At 42.7% G+C, this 24126-nt stretch overlaps 1 protein-coding gene across 4 annotated transcripts in view; it reads left to right on the top strand.

Annotated features, from left to right (window-relative positions):
• Nucleotides 1-24126, top strand: part of PDSS1 (decaprenyl diphosphate synthase subunit 1) — a 47286-nt gene that overhangs the window by 2095 nt on the left and 21065 nt on the right. For 3 of the 4 annotated variants that reach the window (XM_060006088.1, XM_060006087.1, XM_060006086.1), the window contains exons 2-7: nt 1951-2015; nt 3571-3691; nt 6312-6442; nt 15196-15337; nt 19074-19185; nt 19281-19390. In XM_060006088.1, the coding sequence (XP_059862071.1) occupies nt 1951-2015; nt 3571-3691; nt 6312-6442; nt 15196-15337; nt 19074-19185; nt 19281-19390 (681 nt within the window). Of the gene's footprint in view, nt 1-1950; nt 2016-3570; nt 3692-6311; nt 6443-15195; nt 15338-19073; nt 19186-19280; nt 19395-24126 lie in introns of all 4 variants that reach the window. The other variant, XR_009518490.1, reaches the window with a different exon arrangement.

Below are 24126 nucleotides of genomic sequence, written 5' to 3'. Positions count from 1 at the left end.
TCACTTTGGGAAACATTGCCCGAAGGTACTCTTTTTTTTTTTTTTTTTTTTTTTGCGGTACGCGGGCCTCTCACTGCTGTGGCCTCTCCCGCTGCGGAGCACAGGCTCCGGATGCGCAGGCTCAGCGGCCATGGCTCACGGGCCCAGCCGCTCCGCGGCATGTGGGATCTTCCCGGACCGGGCCACGAACCCGTGTGCCCTGTATCGGCTCTCAACCACTGCGCCACCAGGGAAGCCCGCCTGAAGGTACTCTTAAAGCAGAAGACAGCTTGGTTGAGTACATACCATATTAAGTGTACACAGCTAAGAGCCTTACATATGATCTCTCAATTAATCTTAGCATCTCTGTGAGTAGAGATGATCAGAAAGCTGTCTCAAGGTAACTACCGGGAAATGTTGGGATCTGAGCCAAGATCCACCTTCCAGGCTTTCAACAAGCTACACTGTTGCACTGCCCAGTTAAGAGCCTCTGTACTAGCTGTGTAATTTTAACTCTTCACCCCAAGTTATAGGTTAGGTCTCAGACTGAATAAGCATCATAATAAACCCTAAATTCGTGTGAATCATTCACGCATGAAGGCTGACAGAAGTAGGTTAAGTGTCATGTAATGGTAAAATGAAAGGATTATCACTTCTTTTCCGTAGGACATTTTAATGCCTGGGGTGTCATAAATGTCCTTACTGGTTTAATGAATATAATGCTATGGTGAAAATAGAACTCAGGACCGCCTTCTTTGGCCACTGCCTGCCTGGCAAAGTCAACCTTTATTGTCATTTTAGTATGTCTAAAGCAGGGTGTGTTCACTAAAGAAAATTCAGAAAATATGAATTTTAAAAGAATAAATCAAAAAGCTCCCACGATCCTATTTATTCCAAAATAACGATTTTTAATAGCCTGGTTTATATGCTTCTAAACCCTGTTTTCTGATTTTTTGTGTGTGGGTGTACACATTTTTAGTGGAATCACATAATGCACACAGTGCTGTAGGTGCTCTTTTCTTTTGATATATTGTAAACATACCCGTATTACCAGTTTTTCAGACTTTTCTGAATTTCAGGTTCCCCGGCTGTATAAGAACAAGTAATTGTGAGAGTCAAATAGTGTGAAAGCACATTGTAAGGCTTTATTACCTTCGTTTTCTTTTTCTACTGCTAAAGCCATCCTTTGTCAAGATATTTTCTTCAAGTATTCTGTAAGAGCCCTTCACACATCAGATTAGTAAATTAGTAATTTTTGAAATGCCTGTGTCCCTGAATTCTTCAAGTTAGCTGCTGTGTCTGTGGGTCCCCACTGCTGTGCACAATAATTGTTGGAACTATTTGTCGGCACCACCTCTGAATCCTTTAGAAGTCGTCTCTTGTTGTTCTTGATCTCTCATTAATATTATCAAAATGTGCTGCTGGGCTTGCTTGTTTGTTGACATTACTTTTCAAGAAGTACCATTTCCAAGTATATTCAGGAACAGTGGCTTGAAATAGGCAGTGTTTGTGTAACTGTAAATTTCTTCCTTAACATTGAAATCCTTTCTTTTTCACTGTCTGGGCAGATGCTTTTGGGATCTTGATTATTCTTTGTTTTAAAACAAGTTAAGACTTTAAAAGAGTGTAAACAACACTAATCCTTACTATTCTCTGCCCACTCTTAGCTAAATGCAAGGGAATTGCAGATCTGGAAAGATAGATGTGAATATGGAGCAGTCTTTGGGGGAAGGGATAGATTATAGATGCTTTTTATTTTCTGCTTTTTTATATTTATATTTTCTGTAATGACGAATATTGCTTTTGTAATAAGGAAAGAAAACTTTGTTTTTTTTTTCTAAAGTCTGCAGTCTAAATGGACAACTAAAAGGTTACTTTTATTATAAATTATGGGAGTTTTAATTTATCTAGTGTTATAAACAAGTTTTTCACAAATATTCTTACAAGTTTCTTAATACTTTTATTTTATAGATGTCCTATTTTAATCTTGTGAAGAGTTTAACATCTGCCTTTCCAAATATGTATAGTATATCACGGTAAGTTTATAATCCGTATTGCAACTAAAATTATTGGCCATACTGCCAGTAAATTTCTATTCTAAATTGTGATGGGCTAGTCCAACAAATTGGATATGCTGTTTAACTAAGTGCCACAATATCTGCTCTGTGTGATCTCTGCCTTTTGAAAAAATGGGAATACAGTTGTCCCTTGGTATGGTGGAGGGGGATTGGTTCTAGCCACGCCCCCACCTCAGATACCAAAATTGGGGATGCTCAAGTCCTATAATATTTGCATACAACCTACACACATCATCCCATATACTTTATTTTTTTTAAAGGAACATTTATTTATTTATGGCTGCATTGGGTCTTTGTTGCTGTGCGCGGGCTTTCTCTAGTTGCAGCGATGGGGGGGGGCTACTCTTTGTTGTGGTGCGTGTGCTTCTCATTGCGGTGGCATCTCTTGTTGCGGAGCATGGGCTCTAGGCATGAGGGCTTCAGTAGCTGTGGCTCACAGGCTCTAGAGTGCAGGCTCGGTAGTTGTGGCGCACAGGCTTAGTTGCTCCGCAGCATGTGAGATCTTCCCGGACCAGGGCTCAAACCTTTGTCCCCTGCATTGGCAGGTGGATTCTTAACCACTGCACCACCAGGGAAGTCCCCATCCCATATACTTTAAATTTATTTATTTATTTATTTATATTTTTGGCTGCGTTGGGTCTTTGTTGACGTGTGCTGGCTTTCTCTAGCTGAGGGGAGAGGGGGCTACTCTTCGTTGCAGTGCACGGGCTTCTTATTGTGGTGACTTCTCTTGTTGCGGAGCATAAGCTCTAGGCACAAGGGCTTCAGTAGTTGTGGCACATGGGCTCAGTAGTTGTGGCTCACGGGCTCTAGAGCACAGGCTCGTGGGCTTAGTTGCTCCGCAGCATGTGGGATCTTCCCGGACCAGGGCTCAAACCTGTGTCCCCTGCATTGGCAGGCAGATTGTTAACCACTGTGCCACCAGGGAAGCCCCTCATCCCATATACTTTAAATCATCTCTAGGTGACTTATAATACCTAATACAATGTAAATGCTGTGCAAATTGTTGTAAATACAATGTAAATGCTGTGTAAATAGTTACCAAGCATGGCAAATTCAAATTTCGTTTTTTGAAACTTTCTGGAATTTTATGAGTTTATATATTTATATATATAAATATATATTTTTATATATATAAATATTTTTTTTCAGTTCGAGGTTGGTTGAATCCGCAGATGCGGAACCCATAGGTATGGAGGCCCAACTGTATAAAATTTAAACTCAGAACACAATGAACATGGTTTATATTTCTTTGATTTTGTGGGTTCCCAGGGTCCTGGTTATAAAAATTGATGTATTGTTGAGCAAGATCAGAATTCTGTTATGTTTTTCTAAATTATAATGACCTTTTTATATTCATACTTAATTTCCAGCAAGTATCTGGGCTTAAATTTTCCATCATCATACTCTGCTGTATATATATGCATAGGTCTGTATAATTCTTACTTAAAAGTGAAGTTATCTCAGTAAAGTAACGCTCAGTCTTCCACTGTGTGCATTTCTGCCTCTCCAGGTTCCACCACGTGACGCCAGCAGTGTGCTGCTGTAGTAGAACACGGAGCGGTGAGAAATACACTGATCCTTTTAACCTTGGCTGGAGAGACTTGAAAGGTCTGTACGAGGACATCAGGAAGGTAAGATATTTTTGACGATGCTGTAAAGTAATGTTGATTTCTTAGAATTATGAGCAAACAGTGCAGGTTTTCACATGTGTGCCGTGCTGTTGCAGATTTGATTCCCAAATGTCAGGTTTCAAATGTTTCTTGAGCAACAAGTGTGGGGCATCGTGGAGGATGCAGTGCAAGTTACTGTCCAGAGGGGGGCGATGGCAGAATTGGGAAACCGAAAAAAAAGGTACAGGCAGCAGGTACACGTCCAAAGAGTCATCTAACCTTTCCTTGCCAAATCCATCCCGTGCTCCAGGCCTGGTGAGGCTATGAAACCTCCGGTGACTCCTGCTACTGTCTTCCTGTCGGGTTCTGAATATCAGTGCCAGGCTGACCCAAATAGGGCTTTCTTCGCTAAGCATTCTTTTCCCAAAATTTTCAGTGGCCCCCAGCCTCACGTGGATTCTCAGATGCTGCCCAGAAATGTTCACGTGCCCCTGGTCAGCTTCCTTCCCGTTTCAAGGTTCTGCACTTTGCCCCTGCAGCCCCCACCCGACTCTCCTGTTTCCACCACTTCCTGTCCAGTGGACCAAGCAGAGGCCATGAAGGAGGAACTCCCTGAACGCCTGCTCTGGGCCGTTTGCAGCCCACACTGCTGCATGCCGGCCTCCTCCCCTCCCACCTCAGTGAAGTCAGGGTTCCCTCCTTTCCAGCTTCGTCCCTGTACCTCTGGTTAAGTCCCATCCCCTCTGCCTCCTCGGGGCCCTAGGAACTCCTCCTGCAATTCCCTGTTCTCCTGTCTATCTGCAGACTCATTCTCTTTCAGATCCATTTTGGATGCTCCAGTTTCTTCCTGTTTGTCTTTTAAAGGACCATCCCTTGACCCTGTGTCCTCCTACCCCTTCCCTTCCAGTATTCTTGGCCTCTCTCTCTCTTTTGCCCCTTCACCACTGCTCCGCCATCGCACTGTGCCTTCCTTTCCAGCCTCTCCTCTGAAACTGACTTTGCTTCCCTCCACCAAATCCAGTGGGCACTGCTGGTTTGTATCTTCCCGGGCTCTTTGAACATTGGACACTGTTCCCCACAGCCCCCTCTGTGAAACCCACCTCTTGGCTTCTGCACTCTGCTCGTCCTCCTGACTCTTAGGCCATCCTTCAGTCAGCTTCCTGGGTTCCTCTCTGTCCCCTCCACCCCACCCCTATTAATTGTGCCGTCCCTGGGGTTCTGTCGGCTCCTCTTCTCTCTCTGTCTTCAGTTTACCCATTCCCATGCTCATGAGTCCCACATAATACCTCCAGTCCAGATGGAATTTTCTCTCCTAAACTTTGCTCACTGGGCAGCTCCCTGGCATGTCCGTGACTGTCTCGCACTTGGCAGATCTGAAGCTCTGCCTTTTCCTACAGATTGTTTTTTCTCTTGTTTGTCCTGTTGATTGGAGGCTGCCACCCAGGAACCCGGGGAGGATCCTCGCTGCAGCCTCCTCTTCCCCTCCACACCCTCCTCGTCTCGTCTGCCTCTTGCCTTCAGTCCCCAGCCTTGCTTTCCTCCTCCCGCCCTCAGCCTGAGCCAGAGACGCGCCCGTTGTGCTCCCAGAGCAGCTGCACTTACCTCCGTGACAGCAGTCCCCCCACAATGTTGTTTTCCTTCCCCCATCTAGACTCTGAGCTGCCTGTAGGCAAGGGGCCGTCCTATTTATCTTTGAAACCTCTGCATTTATTATCGTCCTTGGCACTGAGTCAGTAACTGAGGGAGTGAGTGGCTGGCCTGCTGGACCGTGTTCACTTGAGCCCTGCTGAAGGTCCTTTGGGTCCATTTGTAGCTCCCATTGCTCCCAGGGCATAAGCTCTGGTTCTCTCCAGCAAGTCCCTGAGGGACAGATACAGTAAACACACATGCCCATCACCAGGAAGGCTCTCCCTCCTCTTCAGAAATCAAAATCCTACTTATCCTGTAATCCCCAGTCAAAGCTTATCTCCTCCATGAAATGTTCAGTTTTTCTCGTCCACACTGATCTCTCCATTCTTTGAACTTTAATGCACTTAACGTACGGCATTGTTCAAGTTACCACCATATTATTCACTGAATATTTCACATTTTTTAAAATTTTGCTTTCCCAACTCAATTGGAAGCTCCTTGCCATCAGGTAAACCATGTCTTACACTTTCCCTATGAACCTTTGGCTTGTGTGGCTAAGTAACGGCTGAGCCAGACTCTGACCCCTGCTCTTCTTTCTGGCCACGTCTCGTCTTCCAGCCCGATACCCACTGACCTCCTGCTTCATTGGCTCCTACACTCCCCATATTTGTCCTCTCCCCTCCATCTTCCAAGCTGCAACCAGCCCTGTTTCTTTCTCTCTCCAGCTGTCACTGGCCATCTGGTGCTTTCCTCCCCCAATCTGCTGTCTCTTGGAGTCATGGGGCGGCAGCAGTGCCCACCCCAGCACTGAGGCCCCTGGGGGCGAGCCAGGCATTGCTTGTGGCCCAGCCACACACAGCCAGCTTTATGGCCATACAACATTGGAACCGTTTCCTACTGAGTGTTGGATTTTTCAGTTGAAATGAATACACTAAAATCAAAGTTTTGTGAAAGAAATCCCACTGACTGTGCAGTTATGATGCTGTATTGACACAGAGAAACTTTGTTTCAGGAACTATTCATATCTACAACAGAACTTAAGGATATGTGTGAATACTACTTTGATGGAAAAGGAAAAGCCTTTCGACCAATCATTGTGGTGCTAATGGCCCGAGCCTGTAATATTCATCATAATAACTCCCGGTGAGTTATTTACTTTCTCCCCTTTATTGGTTTTATATTTGGCAACCTTCCTTCCCAAGGTTACTGTTTAATCTCCTGTTTAAGAAGTAGCATGTATTTGAGAATTCACTTTGTGGTAGTTAGTTTCTAGCTTTGTGTTCCCAAGGTCACCCTGGAGTCTAGTCTGGGCATCTTCCTTTTCCATGCTTTTTAGTATCCGTGGAAGAACAACTTCAGCTGCAAATAAACATTTTGGAAAGAATTTTCAAAGCCACATTGAGTTTTCTCATTCAGAAGTAAAGAATACCAGGATGTATGCATACTTGTAATCATTGTACACACGGGGCCATTAGTCCAAAGGTTGATGGTTATAAAGTCATGAGTTAGGCCTGGATTCTGGGCACCACACCCACTGCAGGGCCTGACTTCCTGTGGCCTTTGGAAACGTGCCAAAGAAAAATCTTCTTAAAAGAAGGCATTTTGACTATCGGTCTTCAACTTCTATGTTTCAAATATGTGTAAATTTTTCAAATATTAAAACAACTGCAATGTTTTAATATTAAAGGAAAACGACAATGGACCCATTGCCATTATTTTTTAGACTCTTTGCCATGTTACTGGAGTGTCTTCATAATTTTTTTTGTTACATCATGTAATCTATTGATATAACCTCCAGTAGACAGTAATAGACTCATACATTTCCCTAGTGTTGAACATTTGCATTGCATTCCCTTTTCTCTGTAGATAGCACTTTAAGGAATGCCTAAGGTTTGCCAGCACTAAATTTAAGGTTGCTGTCAGAACGAGTGTCAGATGTTGCTTCTTAGCACATGCTTGCCTCTGCCCGCAGCCGTTTGTGCCCCGCTGCTGTGCCTATCCAGCTCCACGATATGATTCCATGCTCATGGGTGCCTCCCACTTACCCTGAGACTTTCCAAGTGCTCACAGTATAGTTTGAACAAGCAGTGAAATCTCTGGCAGTGACCATTTTCCCATCATCAGGACCACTTTCACCTTGCCGGAAGGCAGGGCAGCAGAAATGCTCCCTCTGAACCAAACTTGAAATACCTCTCACGTGGTCTAGAACTGGGTTTCTCAGCTGTGACTCTGCTGACATTCAGGGCCAGATAATTCTTTGCCGCGGGGACTGTTAGGTGTCTTGTAGGGTGTTTGGCAGCCCCTCCCCTAGTTGATGATGACCAAGAAATTTCTCCAGACATTGCTAGATGTCCCCGGAGGAGCAGAATCGTCCCTGGTTGAGAACCACTGGTCTAGAGATAGTGTGTGTTTATATTTTTAATTTCTCAGATTAACAATACGGTTCATCACCCTCACAGAAAACAAGGGAAGGAAAATATTCTGCATTGCTCACCTTAAATCCTGTCAGCTGTTATCCCCAGAGTCAGTCTTCAATTTACCTCATTGAAACTGTATAAACTGTTGTTTGCAGAAAAAAATGGGAGACTATATACCCAGAAAAGGCATTGCTGGTTTAAAGAAAAGGAAGTTCAATTCTGCCTTCTCCAGGGATGTTCTGGCTACAGCTTAGGGCTTGCTGAAGGCACAGTATGGAGGCATCAGGATGTGAGTCGTGACTGTGGCGTGCATTTGGGTGGTACAGTAGCCTAACGATATTATTCTCCAAGCCCCAGCTTCTTGAGAATACTTACTTCCTAAGGACCCTTTTGGATCAGGCTCTTAATAGGGCAAATATCGAGCTGTTAACTTCCAAGCCACTTAAAGCAAGAGGGGATGGGGAATGGGGGGAGGGCCTGGGCCATTTGTGATTTTGCTTGCTGAAAGAGGTTTAGAGCCATGTGGGGCAAAGGTAAAAGATTCTGGGCAGGACCACGCAGGCCTCTGTTTCTAGCTGATGCCACCAGCAGCCATTCCACTACTTCACCTGCCTGCTTGCTGGTGTTGGCAGAATTGCGAGAGGCCTGCTTCATCATTTGACAGTCACAGTTTAATGGCTCCTCTAAGGCTTATTAGACATCATCGTCTTGCTTCTGAGATGTGTATTAAATAGGTTAACAGTAATCCTGGAGGGGATTTTGGAAAACAGAATAGAACAGATACCTTAAGAAATGGGGGGTGGGGGAACTATCTTCTACTGAGTTTCTGTTTTTCCTGTATTAAGCTTGTCCGTCGTCCATTATGTGTTCCCTGCTACATCACTTCACTGGGAGTTCTTAACCTGAGGTCCGTGAAAGCTGGGGTGGGGGTGGGGAGGTCTGTGAGCCCCTTACAATTGTGTGCAGAAATTTTCATATGTTTGCACGTAAAGGTATACATGGCTTATAGCATATTCTTAAAGGGTAATATGGCCCCCAAAACCTTAAGGCTTCATCTTTATTTTTCTTCTGTGCATCCTGATAACTACAGTACCTGGTCAGGTAAGGTAGGATGCATACAACAGATAATCAGACTTGAAAGGTCCAGAAAACAGAGTTGTGGTGGATTCTGAGCCACGCTGCCCAGAACCCCCTTCCCTGAAGGACCCTTTGCCCCAGCTCCTGGGGCAGTGTTGCCGGTGGAGAGCCTTCAGTTCGCAGCCTCTTCAAGGGTTGCCCCAGCTGCAGAGAATCCTCTCACCTTAGCCAGTCCACGTCCAGGGACTGACAGATGAAGGGCCATTCTAGCTCCAGAGCACACAATGGAGTGGCTGCGGCTCTGGATGGGCCTGCACTGCAGAAACTTCTCCCTCTACCCTATCTTCTTGTCTCCTCCCCTCAGGTGTTGATCCCAAGGGCATTTCTGAGTAGACATTCTGTACTTTAAACGTGAGAGTGCTTTCCCGAGAACCCAACCCTCAACAGAGTGCAGCAAAACCCAACTACCTGTGGGTCAGAACTTACCTTATCAAAGAATCCAAGTCAGAACTGAGCTTTATAAAGAATAGATTCTATGAAATTGCTCTACTTATTGACCACAACACAATTAGTGTCTCTTCTCAAACAAGCCAAACCTGTCCTACTCAGAGACCTCATTGAAGGCACCTGTTCTTATCATCAGTCTTGACACCGTCAGTTTCTCGTGGAAATCTTCTGGCACTGGAAAGTGGATATCACTGCCAGTGATTAGGATAACAGGCCTACTCAAGTTACATTGGGCACAGATCTGTTGATCTTGACTGTACAAATAGTCAAGTGGCATTGAATCCCACTAGTCTAGTTTACAAAGCCAGACATTTGATTAGATAGAACAGATAAGATGCAGTTTTCACATTAGTAAATAGGTCAAGCTTCCAAATGCGATAAAACTCTTAAATTCAGAGGAAGTAACTTTTGTGATTGTCATAAAGACAAAGGAAACTACAAAAGCTTACTCTAGGGAAACTAACAAAACAGTCATCATCACAGCACCAGCTCACATGAATGATTCCTAGAGTCAGGCCGCTAACGATTCTAGAACCATTCTTGGTTTCTGTGTGTTCTGCATCATTGAGCCAGCTACTGCTGCGGCGGCTTATGGGTTAGGAAGGTTGGTGCCACGAGAAATATTTTTGTCTTTAACCTAGGAGATGGCACTCTTGATGTGTCCATACTCAATTAAAATGGATCTTGATGTAAAGTCTGTGATAAGGGATATGTGCTGAGGTAGAGGAGGCTTTGATAACCAGGTGGTTGTCCATTTCATGGGTGAGGTCAGGCCCAAGCCTGAGGGGAACATCATTGAGAGCAAGGCGGCTATGGGGCTTTGAACATGGTGTGTGCTCACTCGTTGGCTCCCACCACCCAGGGGGAGGCTGATTCTATCACTGAAGGAATCAGCGTCTACACATTCATCCGCTGTGCTCAATTTAAAAAACCCAAATGCTGCATTATTCTTTTGCACCCTGGATCCTGTGGAGAAAGCCAGCCTGGATAAGCTGCAGGTCTGAGATATCATCATGGAGTCACTCTCCACATGTCCAGGGCTTCCAAAATGCAGTGTTTCTTCAGTGGCAAGAAGATAACCAGGAGCATGAATCCTGCATCATTTACGATGCAACTTTGCAGACATCTGTTTTTATCTGGATATAAATCTGAAAGATTCAGGAGCTGCTGCTCTTGAATGTCAGTTAATTTTTCTTGATACTAAAACTGCTGATGGATTCGTTACCGTTAAGATCAAGCTTAAAACCGCTCTTCCCTCCAAAGAAAGGCAGTCTCCACTGTAGTCTGGTGCGCTTGTTTGGGTTTTCAAAGGTGAATGGCCAGTGACCAAGGAAAATGACGTGCTAGGCAAGTTGGAGCTCACAGGTATCCCTCCTGTACTCTGCTGTCCCTTAGAAGGAAGGCACCTTTGATGTTCATGCATCAGTGTGCCAGTAAGGAACACAGGGAGAGGGAACAAGACCGCAGTGGCTGGGGGCAGAGGCCAGGGAACAGAAATATTGGGCCGAGGACGAGAAGCGAGAGTGAGGGGTGGGCAGGAACGCCTTCCGTCCCCCGCGTTCAACCTGGACGCCGCTGCGGAAGGGGAGACACTTCAGGGTCGTGTCAGTAATGTGGAGAAACAAGATTTTAGACAGATGAAGTAAAATCAAGTAATTTTAAGAATCAGATCACTGAAAAGGAAACATTTGCGCATCAGCAGAGGAGGATGGTGAAAGTAAGAAACCGTGTTAGGCTGAAAAATGGCCCCACAAAAGTATGCACGTCCTAATCCTTGGGACCTGTAAGTGTTACATCATATGGCAAGAAAAGGGTCTTTGCAGATGTGCTTAAGTTAAGGATCTTGAAATGGGGGTGTCATCCTGGATTATCTGATGGGCCGGAAATGCAGTCATTTGTATCCCTAAAGAGGGAGGCAGAGGGAGATTGCCATAACAGAAGAGAAGGCCGTGTGAAGATGGAGGGGAGAGACTTGAAAGTGGCTGCTTCAAGCTTGTGGCCACAAACTAAGGCCCTCCAGCAGCCAGCACAACTGGAAGGAGCGAGGAAAGGATTCTCTCCTTGAGATTCTGCAGGAAGCCTGGCCTTGCCGATACCTCCATCTCAGTTCAGGGAAAATGCTTTTGGACTTGTGGTCTCCAGAACTGTGGCAGAATTTCTACTGATTTAAACCACCAAGTTTGTGGTGTTTTGTCACCGGGCCACAGGAAACTGGGACAAACCCCATCGTTCACATCATATCGCACGAGTGTGGAGAGTGTGCCTGCTGGGACTTTTCTCTCCCTCTGGAGGTACCGCTTCCGGATGCACCAGATCTGGCAGCACAGACCCAGGGGGGAGCTGAACACTTTCCACAGTGTCAGTAGTTGAGGGACCCAAACTTGTAGCAAGTCAGCTCAGTGGCAGATAAAGATAGAATCTTAAGTGACGTGGATATATTGTTCAGCATACTGAAAACTTGTGTACTTTTATCAGGTACACAAGTGTGTACTTTTATCAGGTAACAACTAGGAGATGCAGTTCACATCCTGAAGAATTTTAGAGACAGACAGAGAGAGACTTTGTTTGCATTTTAACTAGAGAGTTCTTCAGTACCAAACTGATAAAGTGTTCATTCGTGCCTTTAAAACTCGAGATGATGCGAAGTGTCGGAGAAGAGGAGGTCACCCTCCCATGACTGTGCCTTTCAGAACAGGGGAGACCTCCTGCCCTCCAGCTCCGAAGAGACTTGGGGAGTCGTTGGCATAAGACCTTTAAACTGGGCCCCCAAGTTTCAGGTCATGCCTGCGGTTTAGAGGCGGGGCTGCAGGGGGGCAGCAGAGGCTGAGCTTGTGTCAAATCCCTTCTCAGGAGAAGCTTCCGTTTGGGGCTTGCAGTCAGTCAGGCGAATACCCCACTTACAGAGCAGCATGTCCCCAACTTTGTGTGTCAGAATCACCAGGACTGCTGCTTCAGAATGCCAGTTCCTGAGCCCCATCATGAGGGATCCCAGTTCCTAAGTCTAAGGAATTTTCAGTCTGTATTTTCAAGAGTATTGATTTTGACACAGTGGGCAAGAGATGATATTTAAGAAACACTAATCTTGTCAGAGTTCTCACAAACAAAGTGAAACGCTTCTGTTTAGAATTGGCAGAAGAAAATAAACAGAAGAACATTGGGAAATAGAAACAGCCTTCTGTAACCCAGCTGAGAACTCTGGTCTTTATACAACCTCTGTAGCTTTGGGAATAGAAGCTTCTCTGTCTCGGTTAGAGTGAAACCACATTTACTATTTAAATTCTTCTGCTTCCCTCAGTTGTTGCAAATCAAGGTAACCCATTGATAAGTTTTGACTTTCTTTTTGGAGACAGTTTTCCCACACTGGGGGTTTACTTGTCATTTCTTTAAGACTTGGCATTATATATCAGTATGAATAGGAGGAAAAAGCATTTTATTTAAATCACATGTGAGCTTGGTGAAGGGTATGTGGGGGGTCATTATATTATTCCATCTGTTTCCGTCTGTGCTTGAAATTATTCATTATAAAAATGTTGTTTGAAATCTAATGAAGAGGGAAAAACCTGACTGTTGTGAGGGGCTGGCTGAGTCATCGCACGCTCTTGCAGGTGTGAAGGATGGAGGACAGAGCCACCTTTCGAGACTCAGACTCGGGGCCTCATTTTCTCCTGCTGTCTCGCCTGACTGGTTTTTCTTAGCACCTCTCCCAGAAGTTGGGAAAGTGTGGCAGCTCTTTCACAGCAGGAAGTAGACATGATGCCCAGTTTTTTGAAGGCATGACTCAGTTCGGTACTTCGAAGATTTCATCTTCAAAACAGTGTGAGTTGTTTCTGTGATCTGTAAATTTGGGTTGCAGACCATTATGCTGTACTGTGGATACGTAGTGACAGTATTTTCCAGATAGAAGCTGGCACATGTTAAAGGCTAATTGTGCAGGAAAAAGTACATCAGGTAAAATGATAAAGCGTCTAAAATGTGATGTTTATCCTATGTAGGGGCTGTGTCACGATGCCAAATAACTTTCTAAGCAAGAATCCTGATTTCATCAATTTAGCCGTAGAAAAGGCATTTTTACATATATGTAGTCTATGAAATTTCAAGATATTTTAAGAAATCTTTGTTTTAATATCTTCAAATTACAAAAAACTCCGGTGTCTCAGTGAGTACTGCCATTTTACTGCAGCTTCCCAGCAGGACCCCTGCCTGCTGACGTAGTTTGTGATAACGGAAGTGGTGCCCGACCTCTAAATACATGAGAAAGGCTTAGAGGTCTTACCAGTTGTTTAAGGTAAAATCTACTATTAATGAGTAGCAAGTGTATATTTCATCAGACTGAAATTCATTGAGAAAATGTTCTAAAGAAATAGTCTTTCTATTTATGTAAAAAACAACGGTAAAAGTCTACATCTTTTCTTGTGCATTAAGACAGGATCCAGTAAATTTACCTGAAAAATACTTAAGGTCCAAGCTTCCTTCTATAGGGTCTGTGAGTTTCTCACAGAAGGATTCAGAACAAGCTCTTGGAAGCCATCCAAAGCTCCATTTTCTCATAAACTAAAGTAGTTTTACAGGATGATTTGTCCCTCCCCTCTGTTTCTTTACTTCTCCCTCCTCAGAAGAATGTGTTGTGATCCAGAAGTGTTTAGAACTGTTATAATTGTGACATTAATAAATAACGAGCAGCACTTTACAGTTGATTTCTGGGCTAAAAGCAGTTGGAAGATTCTGAGGTTTAGTTCTAAAAATCTTAAGTAAGAGTTGCTGGTAAAGCACCATATTTTAAAATTACATTTCAAGCAAGACGGGAAGATAGTCTTCAGGCTGATTTAGTGTTTGTAGTTAAATTCCAGCATCTTTAATGTTAGTTATACTTCATTTTTCATGGCTTTCTGCTGGATCGGAGGAATTAGAATGAGCACTGGCTTTTGCAGATGTTCAGATTAGGTTCTTAAAGAAAAAAAGCCACATTTCAGTATCCCTCTCTCTTTTCTTCCTTCTAAGAGAGAACGTGGTGATATTTGAAAAGTAAGCTATAGGAATAAATAAAACATTTAGTTAGCGTGTGTTTGAGCCAGGCTTCTGTGTTAGATTCAGAAAATTCAGTTGGTTATTTCTCCAGTTTGATTTTCTTAAAATTCAGTTTTTTTAAATTCCCATAGATGATGATGGTGAGAATAATGATGATTAAAAAGAAATTGGGGTTCCCTTTTAACTGTAAAAGTCACATCCAAGTATCTTCTTGGGAATGTTTCTCCTGTATTTTGTGTTAAATCTGGAAAATGAAAGTTTAAATTTCTAATGCACAGGTTAAATTTGGATTGGAATTCATATTCCAATATGAATTATCAATTCATATTGGTAACCAATATCAATAGCCAATTGGAATTATGAATTCCAGCTCTCTTGGTTATCAAGGTCTTCTTACTAAATATTTAAGACATTATTAAAAGCTTTGAACACAGTGACCGTTGGTTCTTTCATACACTTCTTTAGAATGCTCTTCACCCATCTTCCCCATCCACCCCTGAAATTTAATTGTAACCTAACTGTAAACTTGACCAACTGACCAAGACCACTGTTATAGGACATAACGATGATTCTTCAGCCAGATACCCAGACATCTCAGGTGTTTATCCTTTTTTTGTTGTTAATTATACAAATTCTACTTCTTAGTGTGGTGTCCCAAAAACATAATCTTGGTACAGGGTATCTTGTGCATTTTTAAAATGTTCTCCAAATGATAGAATTGGCTGTGTAGGGAAGCCAAAGTTTTTATATAGTTTCTCTTAGAGAAATAAAATTCTTTATCCTAGATCCGATGTCCAATTTTCACAAGATGATTGCTGAGAAGGTTATAGGCGGTGTCTCTGTTAAAAAGCATTGCTTTCTGTTAACTAGAAACGTGCAAGCAAGCCAGCGTGCCATAGCCTTAATTGCAGAAATGATCCACACTGCCAGCCTGGTCCATGATGATGTCATTGATGATGCAAGTTCCCGAAGAGGAAAACACACAGTTAATAAGATCTGGGGTGAAAAGAAGGTATGGCTTTTTGGTTTTTTAAATCTTTCTTATTAAATCCCATACTCTTTGGATTGCATTTATTTTCCAGATTTGTCTCATTAAAAAGTAAAATATGGGCTTCCCTGGTGGCGCAGTGGTTGAGAGTCCGCCTGCCGATGCAGGGGACACGGGTTGGTGCCCCGGTCTGGGAAGATCCCACATGCCGTGGAGCGGCTGGGCCCGTGAGCCATGGCCGCTGAGCCTGCGCGTCCAGAGCCTGTGCTCCGCAACGGGAGAGGCCACGACAGTGACAGGCCTGCGTACTGCAAAAAAAAAAAAAAAAAAAAAAAGCTTCATCAAATGTGGTCTTCCAGCTTTCAAAATAGTTTTCATGTCTGGTCTATATACAGATGTTTGATCATGGATAACAGCACAGAAAAATAAACTTAGTGTTTCTGCTTCTTCACAGTTTTATATAAGAATTTGGTTAAGGAAGGAGATTTTTGTAGTTATCCAAAAAGCATATTTCATGAGGAATCACACCTTTTACTTTGGGGCTTACATTACTCAGATTCACTTTAATTGTTTAACCATTTACTAACTGCCACATGCAAGAGTTTCAAGGCAAGTAAATAAACAAAACTAATATATATATATATATATATATATGTATATGTATAAATATACACACATATATACACACACATATTCATACACATCTGTATCAATCTCAGAGGGATACTGTTCTCCCATGAAATTTTTACCTTTTTAAATAGAAGCTTTATAATTGAATAGTTCATGTATATTTTAAAGCATATTTCCACGTTATTTTATTAGCATTTCTTGAAGGGGATGTGTAGAATGTGGCATCTTGTTTAAGGATGTTTAAATCATGGGTTGAGGAAGGGGATAAAATTCAGCAAATAAAAGGGAAGACCCACGGGCCTCTGGGAGCAGGCATCTCCCGCCACACATGCCCTTCCCTTGGCCATCCTGCCCATTTGAAGCACAAACAAAACATTAATGTGAATGAGTTTTCCTTCTCCATACCTTCCCCGCCCTCACATGTCTGTAATACCTGGTTCCCACCTGTTTTCTAATCGTATTCAAAGAAAAAATATACCTTCATTATTATCTTTACATGCTGGTTTTTCTTTAGCGCACATGATTTTGTTAAATCTTTTTATTTCCGATTTTAGATGAAAAGGTTTTGTGTCCTATTGACAGAATTCTATACATCAGAATGTTGGTAAAAAAGGGTGGAGTTTCATTTTGGAGAGGCCCTGGGTAACTCTATGACATGTCCTGCTGTCTGCTGTGTCTGTTTTCAGAGCCTGTCCTTAAAGCTTTATACTTGAGCCCTTGGGCAAAGGGGGGGGATTAAGTGAACAAGTTAAGATTTTTCTCCTGACTGGTCCCCTCTTGTGACTGCCTCTGCTGTTGGGGTCCCCCATCCTTTTTTTATTATTATTAATTAATTCATTAATTTATTTATTTATGGCTGCATTGGGTCTTTGTTGCTGCGCGCGGGCTTTCTCTAGTTGCGGTGAGCGGGGGCTACTCTTCAACGCGGTGCTTGGGCTTCTCATTGCGGTGGCTTGTTGTGGAGCACGGGCTCTAGGCGCGCAGGCTTCAGTAGTTGTGGCTTGCGGGCTCTAGAGCACAGGCTCAGTAGTTGTGGCACATGGGCTTAGTTGCTCCACAGCATGTGGGATCTTCCCGGACCAGGGCTCGAACCCGTGTCCCCTGAATTGGCAGGCAGATTCTTAACCACTGCGCCACCAGAAAAGTCCCGGGGGCCTCCTTTGGAAGACTGTGTTTACACTGTCACCTGCCTCTTTCAGCTGCAAGGCTGGTCTGCCCTGCATGGGGCCACCTGCTAGTCTCCCCTTTTTTGCCCATCAAACAAAACTGCTGTGTTACCAATAAAAATCCATTCGTACAGCACCTCCTCCATGAACCCTCATTCCCCTGTCTGGGTCCCTATCCCTTCTTTCCCTTAACCCCTCACCCCAGCCATCCCCAATGTGGCAGCTTTAGTTCCAAATGCTGGAAGCTTTTGGCCTCTGGGATCCCCAGGGCCAGGAGAGGAAAGAGGCAAAAGCCTAGGGATCCTGAGCCCTCAGCTGCTAATGATGTAGGGTGGATGATGGATGTGTGTGTACCTATAAATCATAATGTGTACAATAACTTTATATTTTTTATTTTATTTATTTTTGGCTGCATTGGGTCTTCGTTGCTGCGTGTGGGCTTTCTCTAGTTGCGGCGAGTGGGGGCTACTCTTCATTGCGGTGGGCAGGCTTCTCATTGCAGTGGCTTCTCTTGTCACAGAGCATGGGCTCTAGATGTGCGGGCTTCAGTAGTTGGGGCACATGGGCTCAGTAGTTGTGGCTCGTGGGCTCTAGAGCACAGGCTCAGTAGTTGTGGCGCACAGGCTCAGTAGTTGTGATGCACAGGCTTAGTTGCTCCATGGCACGTGGGATCTTCCCGGAACAGGGATTGAACCCGTGTCCCCTGCATTGACAGGCAGATTCTCAACCACTGCGCCACCAGGAAAGTCCTACAATGACATTATAAATGTATATTTACATTTACATCAAGATACCTTATACAGTATATGTTATATAAAATGACTAGTTGGTAAACATACTGAACATCACTAATTTTAGATACTAGAGAACTAACAGACAATAAAAACTTGGGACTTCCCCGGCGGTCCAGCAGTTAAGACTCCACGCTTCCACTGCAGGGGGCACGGGTTCAGTCCCTAGTTGGGGAACTAAGATCCCACATGCCACATGGTGCAGCCAAAAACAAAAACAACAACAACAAATAAAAAAACTTAAAATGTGGTTATGTTGCAAATTCTGTGGATTCAAATTCCACAAACACTATCATTTATAACTACTCTATAACACCTATCCATATCTTTAAGTATGCAAATTAGTGTATTTGAGTACAGCATGTAATTCGGTCATGAATAACTTATAATTAGTTGCAAATACAATGCAGACGTTTGTTCACAATCTAAAGAAGATTGGGACAATATTGATTGGTGTTCAGTGAAAAAAATATTTTGTCCTGGAATGAGGGGCAGTGTAATAGCGTTCTAAGAGCATTGAACTTGGAGCCAAGATTCCTTGGTTTAGTTTTCATTGAGAAAAGCATGGGTTGGGCCGTGCACTGGTGTGTACTAAGTACTAGCTGGATAATTCCCGCTACATGCTCTTAGGAGTTGGGTAAATAGGAAAAATGTGGGAAGACAGCAATATCCAAGGGGTGCTGTGCTCACAGAAGATAGAGTGAGGGATCTGAGTGAACTTCCTGCAGGTGCCGCCTGAGCTAATTCTGCACATGAGTCTGCCAGGTGATGAAGGGGAAGGACTCTTGAGCAGAAGAAACAGTAAGTGCAAAGGCACAGCCACATAGTTTGATGGGAGAGCGAATGGTCCAGCATAACTAAATGAAGGCAGTGACATTTTGCTGGGGCTAGGGATGAAGCCAGAGGGTCAGGTACTTCTGTCTCTAGGCATTCATTTCTTCAGCTCTGAACTGGAGAGGCAGACTGGGTCATCTCTGAGAGCCCATCCAGTTCAAACAGCATCCCAAATCTGTAGCTGATTATAACGTAATCCTGCTGAGGAAGAGGAAGGGGAAAAATATATCCAGGATGACCCCCTCCCTACCTCCCATCCTGTTTCTCTTCTGAGAAGTTAACTTCATTGTTGGCTCCGATGCTCAGATATTTTTCTCTGAAAGTTTTCTTCTCTTCTAGGCTGTCCTTGCTGGCGATTTAATTCTTTCTGCAGCATCGATAGCTCTGGCACGAATTGGAAATACAACTGTTGTATCTATTTTAACCCAAGTGATTGAAGATTTGGTGCGTGGTAGGTTAATTCTGACTTTTCTTCTTTTTTATTCAATCTTATTTTTTTGCCAAGCAAAAAAAAACCCCTCACATGACCACTTTCCTTTTTTATAGGTGAATTTCTTCAGCTCGGGTCAAAAGAAAATGAAAATGAAAGATTTGCACACTACCTTGAAAAGACGTTCAAGAAGACTGCAAGTCTGATAGCCAACAGTTGTAAAGCAGTATGTACGTTCTGTTTCTTTTCAAGTTAAAAACAAACAAACCTCCTAGTTCTTTCTTGGGAGTTAATTCTCCTAGAAAAAATTTCACTGGAGAACCTTAAAATAGTAACCGAAATCCCAAGAGGTCATTAAGAAAAGAATTGCATCCCCAGACAGTGGAGAACTTCTGCTGAGGATTCCATTTTTGCTGTCTTCCTTTGCTATGCAAACATCAACTTTTCATCTTTCCTCCCAAGAATTGAATCAAAATAAGCTTTATAATATAGTCCCCAATCTAATTTCCAAATGGTATAACATTTTTTTAAATTAATTTATTATTTTTGGCTGTGTTGGGTCTTTGTTGCTACATGTGGGCTTTCTCTAGTTGCGGTGAGCAGGGGTGGTGTACGGGCTTCTCATTGTGGCGGCTTCTCTTGTTGCGGAGCAAGGGCTCTAGGCATGCCGGCTTCAGTAGTTGTGGCACGTGGGCTCAGTAGTTGTGGCTCGTAGGCTCTAGAGTGCAGGCTCAGTAGTTGTGGCGCATGGGCTTAGCTGCCCTGCGGCATGTGGGATCTTCCGAGACCAGGGATCAAACTCGTGTCCCCTGCGTTGGCAGGCAGATTCTTAACCACTGTGCCACCAGAGAAGTCCCTAAATGGTATAACGTTTTGAACAACTTATCGTAACTAGTTTCTCTTGTGATTATCACACACACTGTTTCTTACGTTTTACATATAAAAAGTAATGAAGTACTGTGTTCTTAAGTATAATATTGACCTGGGAGAAAATATATAACTATCAGATTGTATTAGTGTTCTATATACTTTTTTTATGAGTAGTAGATCCTCCCAGTTATATGAAATATAGACAAGCCATTTTCCTTCCGAGTATAAATTGAGTGTGAACCATAACTTTTTTTACCCCTTGCTTTCTCTTTGGCCTTCCCTCTACTCTTCGCATAGTTTTTCTTTTTAAAAATCAGTTAGTATTATCCTTAATCTGTAGACTAAACTGTGGTATTCACTGCTAGCCCATGAATGAGAGACAATTCTCTCCATAGAATTGTTCATCTGACTGTCTCTCAGCCTAGCAGATATAAATGAGATGAAAACTGGGCAAGTAAGAGTCCCTTGTAATTAAAGCAACAAGAAAGGAAGACTTCTAAGGGCCAAATGTCAGTTGCTGTCATGATACATAATTATGTTAGGTAATAATTATACCATAATTACAGTTAAAGAGAGCTTTTTCTCAGGCCTCTCAGGTGAAAAAGTCCTTTGCCAATAGTGCCTCTATTTGGAAAAGTGTCAAGAAATGTGTAACTGTAAGCCAGAAAAGAATGAGAGCAACATTTCTTCCTAAAAAGACCTAAGTGAAACCCTAAGGAATGTGAATTATGTAGAACATGCTGGCCACAATCTCAGCCATTTTTGTCTTTTTATTGAAAGAGCATTTCCTTTTTTTATTATTATTATTTCCAAGAAATTGGGAGTGTAGCTTTCTAAAAAAAGAGAGACAGACAACAATATGATAGACACTAGAAAGCTAAATAAAAGAATAACTGATTTAAAATGGGGGCCATAAAGCTGTGACCTTAATCCTTCATTGGATTTTGATGCCAAAATCTCCATGAAGATGGAGACCCATCCTCATAAGGCACATTACTGTGTCAGGGGAAGCTCAGTAACAACTTCACAGGCCTGAGACTGCAGTTAGAAGCACTAGCAGGTAGTGGGGCTGTTGGAACTGGAAAACCTGAGGGTCATTGTCCACACAGGCCCAGGGCAGCAGCGTGACACGGGAGCCAGAATATGAACTAGTGCACTCAGTGATCGAGTCCTACAAGGGCCCGCAGAAGTGGAGCCACGTCATCAAGGAAAGAGTTAATTCACTCTCCTCTGCTTAGGAAGCCAAGACAGGATAGCACGTGTATTCGCTTATAAAGAGGACCTCATCCTTCACAGATCAGCAAGTTAAAAGTGGACTTGCATATTAATATGGCCCGAACCTCGTTAAAAATGAAATGTTTTATACTGTCCACTAGGAGGCATGCTGGCATCACCCCAGAACTACCCACTTTTCGTGCGATTTATTCCTAAGCTCCAGAGCTGTTGCAATAATAAAGCAGAATCTCAGTGTGAGCTCTCTGAATAAAAGTTTCTATATTTAAGTGCCTATGGGTAGAGATGTTCCAGAGGTGTTATATATTCAGAATTGCTATGTTTGTGCAATCTTGCTACTTAAAACGCAAAGACGTGAGCTCTGAAAGAACGCATGCAAAGCAAATTAGAGATGCCAAAAGGAAGGAGTAAGGAGAATTTAAACATCAGAATCATTATAGCAGAACTAATGGAATTCCAAGATGTTAGGGGAATTTGAAGGAAACTTAATAGCTTATAATTCATTGTCCTAAGAGCTATTTAATGGAAAATAGTATTAAGATTAAGAGAGGGCTGTTTAGGATTGCTTTGGGACACTGATTGATGTTAAAAATAGAAGTAATCTTGAAAGATGATTGGCTCCTTGTTTCTACACATAGTCATGCAAAATATGTTGTGTAGCTTACCAATGAACACTATGCCTCGTTCCCCAGAAAATCTGATGGGAATGAGACCAGAGGGGTGGCCCATCCGGTGTTACTCAGTCAGACAGCAGCTGAGCTGGGATTTGAACCCAGAACTGGGTATGATAATCCTGCAGATTCATGTATTTTTCTCATTTCTTTCTGAATTTCTTTTCTCTCGAGTGCTGCATGTGGCCTGGAATCAGTTGACTGTCTTCCTGTTACCTCATTTTCAAAGCTACAGAGGGCCACCACAGAATTTCGGTTTGTGGGTCATATCTGCTGAACACCTATTTTTGGTTATGATATTCTTATCTAATCTACAAATAGACCTTATTCAAATTTTAACAGTTGTTGTAATATTGTTATATCAGTAACAAATGGGAAAAATTTTTTTCTGGCCCAGGATCTCATGTGGCATTTAGTTGTCAAGAATCTTTTTTTTTCTTTTTTCCTTTTTTTTTTTTTTTTGTTTTTGTTTTTTGCGGTACGTGGGCCTCTCACTGCTGTGGCCTTTCCCGCCGTGGAGCACAGGCTCCGGACACGCAGGCCCAGCGGCCATGGCCCACGGGCCCAGCCGCTCCGCGGCACGTGGGATCCTCCCAGACCGGGGCACAAACCTGTGTCCTCTGCATCGGCAGGCAGACTCTCAGCCACTGCGCCACCAGGGAAGCCCTTCTTTTTTTTTTTTAATTGAATTATAGTTCATTTGTAGTATAGTTGTGTTAGTTTCAGGTGTACAGCAAAGTGATTCAGTAATATCTGTATCAGATTATTTCCACCATAGGTTATTATAAGATATTGCATATAATTCCCTGTGCTGTACAGTAAATCCTGTTGCTCATCTGTTTTACTTATAGTAGTTTGTATTTGTTAATCCCATACTCCTAATTTATCCCTGCACCCTGTGGTAAACATAAGTTTGTTTTCTATATCTGTGAGTCTGTTTCTGTTTTGTATATAGATTGATTTGTATTGATTTTTAGGTTTCACATATAAGCGATATCATATATTTGTCTTTCTCTGACTTACTTCACTTAGTATAATATTCTCTAGGTCCATGCAAATGGCAATATTTCATTCTTTTTTGTGGCTGAGTAATATTCCACTGTATATATATACACCACATTTTCTTAAACTGATTGTCTCTTGATGGGCACTTGGGTTGCTTCCATGCCTTGGCTATTGTAATAGTGCTGCTATGAACATTGGCGTACATGTATCTTTTTGAAATAGAGTTTTCATCTTTTCTGGATATACGCCCAGAGTGGGATTGCTGGATCATATGGTAGCTCTATTTTAGTTTTTTAAGGAACCTCCGTACTGTTTCCATAGTGGCCTCACCAGTTAACATTCCCACCAACAGTTCCCTTTTCTCCACACCCTCTCCAGCATTTATTTGTAGATTTTCTGATGATGCCCATTCTAACTGGTGTGAGGTGATACCTCATTGTGGTTTTGATTTGCATTTCTCTAATTAGTGATGTTGAGCATCTTTTCATGTGCCTGTTGGTGATCTCTGTGTCTTCTTTGGAGAAATGTCTATTTAGGTCTTCTGCTCATTTTTTGATTGGGTTGTTTGCTTTTTTGATACTGAGTTGTGTGAGCTCTTTGTATATTTTGGATATTGACCCCTTAATGGTCACATCATTTGCAAATATTTTCTTCCAGTCCATAGTTGTCTTTTCTTTTTGTTGATGATTTCCCTTACAGTACTGTGCAAAAACTTTTAAGTTTGATTAAGTCTCATTTGTTTACTTTTGCTTTTATTTCTTTTGCTTTGGGAGACTCATCTAAGAAAATATTGCTGTGATTTATGTCTAAGAATTTTTTGCCTATGTTCTAGGAGTTTTATGGTGTCATGTCTTATATTTAGGTCTTTAAACTATTTTGAGTTTATGTTTGTATATGGTGTGAGGGAGTGTTCTAATTTCCTTGATATACATGTAGCTGTCCAGCTTTCTCATCACCATTTGTTGAAGAGACTACCTTTTCTCCATTGTATATTCTTGCTTCCTTTGTTGTAGATCAACTGACCATAGGTGTGTGCGTTTACTTCTGGCTTCTCTATCCTGTTCCGTTGATCTATCTGTTTTTGTGCCAATACCATGTTGTTTTGCTACTGTAGCTTTGTAGTAGTATTGTCTGAAGTCTGGAAGGGTTATGCCTCCAGCTTTGTTCTTTTTCCTCAGGATTG

Source organism: Delphinus delphis, chromosome 2 (assembly GCF_949987515.2).
Source record: "Delphinus delphis chromosome 2, mDelDel1.2, whole genome shotgun sequence".
NCBI classification, from domain to species: Eukaryota; Metazoa; Chordata; class Mammalia; order Artiodactyla; family Delphinidae; genus Delphinus; species Delphinus delphis.
Note: the sequence above shows the minus strand (reverse complement) of the source record. Positions and strands in the feature narration are given on the sequence as shown.